The 9,226-nt window shown below is 29.1% G+C and overlaps 2 protein-coding genes across 3 annotated transcripts in view; one reads left to right on the top strand and one right to left on the bottom strand.

Moving 5' to 3' along the window:
* Positions 1-9,226, top strand: part of LOC139424769 (speckle-type POZ protein B-like) — a 65,957-nt gene that overhangs the window by 40,015 nt on the left and 16,716 nt on the right. The gene's annotated exons all lie outside the window — the stretch shown is intronic.
* LOC139424954 (lithocholate 6-beta-hydroxylase-like) overlaps positions 1-9,226 on the bottom strand; it is a 46,338-nt gene that overhangs the window by 22,734 nt on the left and 14,378 nt on the right. For both annotated transcript variants that reach the window (XM_071177298.1, XM_071177297.1), the window contains 2 exons: positions 5,885-6,001; positions 2,996-3,084 (listed from right to left, as the gene is read on the bottom strand). In XM_071177298.1, coding sequence (XP_071033399.1) covers positions 2,996-3,084; positions 5,885-6,001 — 206 coding nt within the window. The remainder of the gene's footprint in view (positions 1-2,995; positions 3,085-5,884; positions 6,002-9,226) is intronic.

Consider the following 9,226-nt stretch of genomic DNA (forward strand, 5'->3'; position numbering starts at 1 on the left):
CGAAGTAATTACGCATGTTTTACGATTTTGTCTTTTTAACCTTCGTATCTTTGGGCATTGTGGGCATGGTCAACATTACACAGCAGCATGCACGCTGTTTATTACTGTTCAATAAAATTATTGTCTTTAAAAGCTTTAATGCCATTATTTTTTAATGTACAAATGAATAAAAATCATCACATTCTGTCGAATTTTACTAAAAAAATTTTCCTTTTCAATAAATTATTTGCATAATACAAAAGCTGTTTTTTAAATTACTTCTACTTCTAAAAACTAACGTCCCATTTTCTGACAATACAACGTGGCAATTTAAATACCGTGTTGGCCGAAATGTTAGACGGGCATTTTCTCGTTGTTTTTATGCTCATTATTAAAAATAAATGAAATTAGAACGATGTTGAATAATTCTCCCAAGTAATTGGACAAACTTGATCTGAGGACGAATCTCTCATAAAATCTTTCATCTTAAGAAATAATTATTCAGTCTGTAACATGCAAACATTAAATTCGTTTTAAAATACTGTTCAGTCGGTGATTTCTTTCTACTCACTACGTCTGCCTTTTTAACATATTTAGCAAAATGTCTTTTTTTCTCCAACTAGGTTTGAACTTGCATAGACGAATTCATGTCCACATGCGCAATACATCGTGTGAGATTATACGTGAAACTGCGAAATCTTTCTATTATTTGTTCCCTTCCCGATGGAAGTTTTACATAATTAGCTGTTCAAGCAAAACATGTTATAAGAACGACTCATTAAAACTCAGTATTATTTGAGTTTGCTAGCAACTTTCCCGCTAAGCTTACACGTTAGTAAAGAACTCGTTTTTTTTTAAATAAATAAATAAATAAATAAATGGAAACACGTTTTAAAAGCTTAACTATAAAGAAAAAAATCACGTAGTTTCATTCAGTTTTCAAATTATACACCTTATTCTCGACCATGTTTCATGTTTTTCCTGGTAGGAGGCAGTATTTGTAGTGGTTGTTTCAACTTCTGGTAGAAGATTCAGGTAGAAAAAATTTTGTTTCTTAACAAAATATTTTGTTTTTGTTTAATTTATAAACTAAATTGCGTACATTCGATTCCTAAAGAATCAGTTAATTACATATCACTGTAGGATAATTCATATCTTCATCTAGGATAGTTCATTTTTTTATACATCTTCATGTAACATTTTAAAATACGAAGAACTCATTCTTACTCCAAAACACGATACAAAAATAAAAATCAGAACAACTGAGAATCCCAAGAATAAACAAGCAGAGCCAGAACGTATAAAAAAAAAGAAATAGTCACGTCAATTCTATGACGTCAGGGGAGAACAGCTAGACCTCTGGTAGGGTTTTCTAACGAATGTGAATTAATTTAATGGCGTTATCCTTGATATGGCATATAAGGAAAGAAGATGCATCAAGGAAGATGCAACTTCGTGTTTAATTAAACATAGCTCTAAGTTTATAAGTGCCAGTGTTAGTTATCTTCTAAAGTATTGAAAAGAAGAAAAAAAAACACTTTTAAAGTTAAATTTGTACGGCTTATTCCAAACCTATTAAAAAAATAACTTTTAAAACGTTCTTTCTTAATGAATTCCTTGAAGTTTCTAAGCCATTTTTAAATTCTGGCTAAAATTTCTTCTTGCGTCGGCTGACCGAATTTTTAGGACGCTAGCACAAACAATTCAGGAATAACAGCAAGAGACAACCCTCCACCCCCCCCCTCATTTAATTATTATTTATAACAATAAAATGCAGCGTTAGTCTGTTCGTGTGTCTCTCTTGTAATTCAAGAAATGTTATCATTTCTCGTGTAATATGAAACCCAAATATTAATTTTTTTATTTAAATAATTTGCTTCTAAAACGCATTTTTATGAAAATAATTTAAGATCAACAGTATTTGAAATTAAAAAATTATGTACTGAAAATATAAACTAATGGAGAAATAGTACTAAATAATTTAGGAGAAAAGTAAAAAAAAATGATTAAACTATTTTTGACATCAATGATGATTAATTAATTTTGATAATAGATACTATAACTGAAATAAAACATAAACTATGTACTAAATAGCAAAATTATTAGATAAATGGTTGTAATTCGTTTAGGAAAAAATTAAAAAAACAGCCATAGTACTATTTTTGAAGCCAATGATCCTTAATTAATTTTGGTCATAGGTACTAATCAAAATAAAATTATAAACTATGAAGTAAAGCAAAATTAATAAGAAAATGATTTAAATCCGTTTAGGTAAAACACAATAAAATATCATACAATCAATGATGCTTAGTTAATTTTGGCAATGATTTCTAATTGAAATTAAAAAAAAGTTTTGTACTAAAAAGTAAAATTAATAGAGAAATAGTACTAATCCGTTCAGCGAAATCAACATATTATCATTAAAACCAATGCAACTTAATTAATTTTGATAATAGGCACTTGATATTGTGGTTACTAGTGCAGTTTTCATTATTACCAAATATACTAATGTAGAAAGAATTAGTATATTTGGTACCTATTAAAACTGCATTAATAACTGTGTAGTTTTACTATAGTTAATTAAAAACTACACAGTTATTAATGCAGTTTTAATTAGTTCTCTAACAAGAAGTACTTTTAAGGCCTTCTAAAAGCATGAGTATCATAGAGAAAATGCCTTAATTGTTGTGAATTTAGACCATCATAAGTTGGCCTTCAGCAATGACATCATTCCAAACGATACTGAATCGAGTTAATCGTTATTTTAATTAAATGAACTACTGAAAATGTGTTTTTCTTAATCTAATAACGTAAAGCTATAGAAAAGAACAAACATTAATAATGAATAAATAAAATTAGAATTATTTTTAATTTTATTAATTGCGTCTTTATGGTATATGTGTCTCAGTTTTGTGCTTGATTTCGTAGTGTTATTCATTATTGATTGACTGATAGTTTAATTTTTTTTCACCCGTACGGAGAAAGGATTTTCAGCTAGTTAATGGAATAAACTAACCTCTTGGCATCGATGGGTTCCTTTTTCATTTCAGACATTTTGAAATTTTGAACTAATGTCTTGGCACAATCTTTGAAAATACTCATGAGCTATAAATGCAATAGAAACACATATTAATCAAGAAATATTTCAATGAAATTTTTATATAACTAAATAATTCACTTTTATTTTTATTTTTTTTCATACTTACGCAATTGAGAAAAATGGTTTTTAAAAGCGAAAAACAGTAAGACTGATTTGAGACAAATAAAAAAATTTCGTATTTGACATTCATAAAATGAAGTTTCATGTCGGAAATAGTTTAATTAATACTTATTGAAACTGACTCAAATTATATCATTTGATTTTCGTTGAAAATTATTATTTCAAAAAATGTCTTTGTTACAATTTGATTTCTCAGAAACAACTCGCCCGATTTCACTGAAATTTTGTATTTTGTAAGTAAGCGTAGACTGCGGAAAAAAATTACATTTTTAAAAAGATGTAAAAATTTGTATACCTTATAATTCGAAGATTTTTTACTATTATTAAATAAAGTCATAAAAATTATTAAAAGCTATTTTTTGCATGATATTATAATTGGTTAAAAAAGTTTTATAATTGTGAGCAAACATTTTTCACTTCGCTTAAAAAGTTCCCGAGATATGGAGAAATACACAAAAAGTAAAATAAACATTAAAGAGTCCAAACTTCAGCCCGCTCTCCTGAAAAAAGTATTGGAATCATATTTCCCAGATTGCAGCTACATTTTGAGGGTCAGGAATCTAAATCCTTCGATAAAAAGGTATGTTCATTCAGAGAAGTAAGTTTTTGTGTCGGATTTCGTAACAAAAATATCGTTTGTACTAATCAGTTAGCATAATTGAGGTTACCCCCCTAGCTCTAGAACTATTAAGATTGAGTCCGAGAACGTAAAGTGTAATCCCTTTATTTATTTGTTTATTTATTTATTTATTTGCGCACTGTACTACAATTTTTTGAGGCCGATATTTATGAGAATGTATATTTTACCTGACCAATATTTATTTCAATTTTTCTGAAACTACTTTCAAATTATGCATTCAATTCCAAGCTCTCTTCCTACGCGCGTGGCTTGTTTCCTTTTATCAGACAGTGAAATAAATACATATACAGTATTCTCTCGACAAAGTTGAAGGGAATCTAAAAAAATTTCAAAATATCAAGAGTATACTGAAACGTTTCGAGTATGTTGCATTTTGTAATATATATTTTTATTTTAGAATGGTGTATTCATTCATTTTCTTCAAATAATATTAAAAAGTTTTTTGTTGTTGTTGTTGTTGTAGTTTGCGGGCACTACGAATTTATATATTATATATAATTTATATACTATATATCTATATATATATATTTCTCTTACACGGCGACAAAAAAAAGCCTCATTACAACTCCCCGAATGGCAACGATAGAAAATCGAGCAATGATTGCCGCTATAAATGTTACATCCCAAATCTAGCTGAGGTGGCTCAACATATAGCGCTTTTAAAAACGGAGACTGAAATAATCAGTGAGGCAATCTCATGCTATTAAGCTAAGCAGAAGTGAGTAGTTTTTGTCGATAGATCTCGATTTTAGTATTTTGTCGAAAGCGCTTTTTTTTCGCGAATTTATATATTACGAATTTATTTTACGATTTTTGATTTATATCACGAATTTATTTGTTTTACTATTGTTATTAGTTATTCATTGAAAAATGAGTCTCAGTCGTGCCGTTACGCTTTTGAAGTATAATCAAAAGAAGCGTGCTCGAAGATTGGAAGAGAGCATTGATGACAGCTATGCCAAAATGTTAACCTTTTAAAAGAGATATCAGTTTTAGAAATTTTATCTTATATTATAGTTCATTTCTAATAGGTTTAACGAATTACGTGTCATTTATTTTAATTCAAATTTATTTTCATGACTTAGCATTTACTAAAGAGATGTAATTTTTTAAAAAAAAAAAATTTTTAATATGGATTTGAATGATTGTTTCGAATTCTTAAAATTTTGTGCATTTGCAATGTACCTAGGTTAGTAGCGAGCGAAGCGAGCTTGGTTTGCGAAGCAAACCATATAAGACTGCGTAGCAATTTTCGGGGACTGGTGAGCGTTAGCGCGCAGCCCACTAGTTACTATTCAATATATTAGGTTAAAATGCCAGGAGGGTTGTGAGTTCTATCCTGGCAGCCGACTAAATAACTGGTTTACATAAGTAGCAAGGTGCACGTTAAATCTGACTTGGCTTATTGGGGTGGTCTTGAATTTTTGAGAAAGGGGTTGTTCGGGTCGGTAAAAGCTCGCCAAAACTGATCCTTTAATCAAACATTATCAACCCATTTTTTGATAATTTTCTAAACTTATATTAACATATGAGTTTTCAATTGTTTTACTCTTTTCCTATGATTGATTAAGATTTTGTTATACAAACATTAACAAATTATCAGTGACTTGGTTATTAATAATCGTTTCCGACTAATTAAAATCAGAGATTGCGAGAGTTACAAGGGTGTGTGTGCCAATATCCTGTTTACCCAAGCCTGTTGAAGATTGAGTACCATTGTCCGGTATTCTCTACATTTATGTTTATTCCTAATATCCTCGAATTAACTATTGTTATACAAATGGCCAAATAGGTTCATTAAGCTAAATGCTAGTTTCACAAGAAAAAAACTTGATTGATTGAATAAAGACATCGTTATTTTGCTTTGATTGTAAACTTGGTTACATTTTTTTAAAGAATGTGCAGATAGAAGACCTCACCACCTTATCCGGTACAAAGCAACACCACACAAACTTGGACAATTTTCCGACTGAACTTAAACATTTAGGAACACTTAGACATTAAGATATTCCGGAAAAAATATGTGGCTGACAGTTATCACTTACCCTTTTAAGTTTTCCAGTTGTGAATGTTGGAGTAATGATGGTCCTTACTCTCTTCCAATCTTCACCCTCTAGAATTGGAAGCATATTGTCTCCGATTTTGTCACCAATTATGAAGGACTGAAACATACATCATAATGAATAGTTTAAGGTATTAAGGGGCTTGGGTACAAATAAATGCAGAACCCGTGCTAAGCATTCGCCATCTCGCTAAATGTGATAAAATCGTAAGTTTGTAAAAAAATTATGTTTTGGCGCAGGATTTTTCCACCGAAAAGGAAAATATATATATATATATAAAATTGCTAAGATTCGCATTTGGTGAAAACTTTGAAAATTGGCGAATACTTTTAATATTTGGCTATTTTACTGGCTAATAATGATAATTCTTAGCGCGGCCCCTATAAATGGAAAGCTAAGATGCTCGAATGATAGGGATTCCTTAACTTTATAAATCTCATCTGGTGTAATTTAACTTTTGCTTCCTGTTAATATTACGAATAAACTGTACAGCATATTTTTAATTTTCCATAATAATTATTAACATGAAAAATAATAGATATAAATCGTACAATCAATAGAAATAAAAGAGGTTTTTCGTCGTCGTTCCCTCTCCTATTATTATCATTCCAAACTGTAAAAAATGTACTGGTAAAAAAACTGCCAGCACATTATAAAACCGCTAATTTAACAGAAAAATACAGTTATTTAAAAATGATCGCCGGTTTTTTTAAAAAGATGCGCACTATTATTTTAATAAACAAACTCTGTTACTTTTTTAATAGAAACTACTCTATTACTTAAAAAAAAAACTACAAAATAACTACGCCAGCATTATAGCATCGATGCGAACCGAGAGCAGAATGCGCCGGGATTCGAATCTGGATCATCTAATTGAGAGGCAAGCGCTCTGTCCCTGGAGCGACCGTAGCTCTAGTGCAGTGATTCTCAACCTCTGTGCCGCGACACTTTTGTGTGCCGCCAAATTTTTAATATGTGCCCCCAAATATTAGAAATGATACAATAAAAATTATAATAAATTTTTTATTATGAGTAAAGTTTAAATTAAAGAAAAGTGTACATATAATATATATTTTTTGTAATTTCACCACGCTTTAACCACGTGAACATTTTTGTCGGCGATTGTCTTGTCTCTGACAATCTTAAAATAAGTTAAAATAAGATGGAAGTGTTTAAATTGTATATGAAGCACAATATTAAAAAATGTTGTAAGAACTTATCATTAAAGTAAGCTATGCAATTAATAAATTACAAATTAACAAAGGATAACAAAAAAAACAAATATATAAAACCAAATTAACAAAGGATGACTGACAAAAATTAAGCTAACAATTAATGATTAGCAAGAAAACCAGCTAACAGGAAATCACAAAAAAATAACAATTAATAATTATAGAAAACAAGCTAACAATTAATAACTAGCAAAAAATAAATAACTGTTACCTAACTAATAAAAAATTGGTCAAAAGAAATAATTAATCCCTTAATAAATGTGCTTTTGTAGTACATATTATTTTATTTCACATTCAAAATTATTATCACAAACTATTCAACACAGTGTAAAATAGGTAATTAAGCAACTTTTAATCTAATTTTTTTCATTGTGTGCCGTCAAATTTCGAAATCGTTAAAAGTGTGCCGCCACAAAAAAAGGTTGAGAATCACTGCTCTAGTGTTTTGTTATTAGTTAAAATCTTAAACTATCTTTACAAATGTCTCCCCATTCTACTTATTGAAAAGTTATTTCTAAAGACATTATAATGATAAGATAGAGTATCAATTTGAGTAAGAAATTGAATCGCAATTTTATTTAAACAGTGCCATAAAAAAATTTCTGAAAAGTAAGAGCTAGTATAGAAAGTAATCGTTAACTAGTTTGAAACACGATTAAGTTACGGTATATGAAACTGCATGGCAAAAACTAGAACTTAAATTTACAGTTTGAATCCGTCTATGATTATAAAGTGGAAAACGGAGAAAAACTATTTTTTGAAAAACTGCTTTGTCCGTCTAATACACGGAAAAAAACTGCTAACTTTTCGAAATAACGTGCGGTAACCATTAAAAATAGAAAAAAATCTGTGTTTATCTTTAAACAGTTGTTCTTTTTCTTAAACAAAAAAAATTTTCTTGAATTTACAGTTTTGTGTTTTTGCATATACATATTGATGAGATAAATAAATGAAACTTATTTGAATGGATTTAAAGTCACCTTTACCGTGATTGACCTCGATAATAATTCGCAATGAATGAGACTACCGGTACAGTAATCTTATCCCAGCGTAATTAACGATGGCTAATCATATGTTAGCCATTTTATAAAAACTAAATAAATACAATCCGAGATCATGTGAGCGACGTTAATTCTCTCTGTTCAATTCCTAGTTTAATTAAATGTTTTAAATCAAATTCTATTCAAATACTGAAATAATCATGCGCTACATTTAAAATGAGAATAAAAATATTGATTAGTAAAATGGATAAAATACTTTGTTTCAAATAAAGTTCATAGCAAAAACTGCTTAAACATTAGTTAACAAATAAACATAGTCTATCAAATTTTCTTTAGAAATTTATGCTTAAAACATATTTAGAACAATAATTTCGAATTCAAAACATGTTGAAAGCTACGTGTAAAATGTGAATACAAAATTTGCGAAACAAAAATAAATTAAACACGTATTAAATAACTTTTGACAGACACATAATTTTTTATTAGAAATTCTATGATAAAAAAAAAAAAACATGACATTCTATTTTTTTTACATTGTCCGAAACACTTCTCTAACTACGGTTTTAAACTAGTAAGATTATTGAACTTTTAATTCATTGAAACTACTGCAAACAAATTTTATAACTTTTAAAAAAATCATTAAATTGTTTTAAATTAACAATAAAGGTGATAATCACACAATCATATTTTGAAATCTATATTATATAAAACGCTAATAAGTATGTATGTATCAATAAAACCAATGATATTTCTTTTCTCGCGTTGGCAACAGTTTTCATTTTTAATTGATAGGATTCGGCGCGCAAGAGCACGTAGTGAGCATCATATGGCTAATCTATCTATATATATATTTCTCTTACACGGCACCAAAAAAAAAGCCTCATTACAACTCCCCGAATGGCAACGTTAGAAAATCGCCCAATGATTGCTGCTAAAATGTCACATGGCAAATGTCACATGAGGTGGCTCAACATATAGCGCTTTTAAAAACGGAAACAATAACCAGAGTGAGCATTATCAGGTTGTTCAATTCAGATTCATGCCCTAAAAACATGATAATATTTAATTTAAACTCAATTAGGAATTAATTA

The sequence above is a fragment of the Parasteatoda tepidariorum genome, chromosome 2 (assembly GCF_043381705.1).
Source record: "Parasteatoda tepidariorum isolate YZ-2023 chromosome 2, CAS_Ptep_4.0, whole genome shotgun sequence".
Lineage (NCBI taxonomy): Eukaryota > Metazoa > Arthropoda > Arachnida > Araneae > Theridiidae > Parasteatoda > Parasteatoda tepidariorum.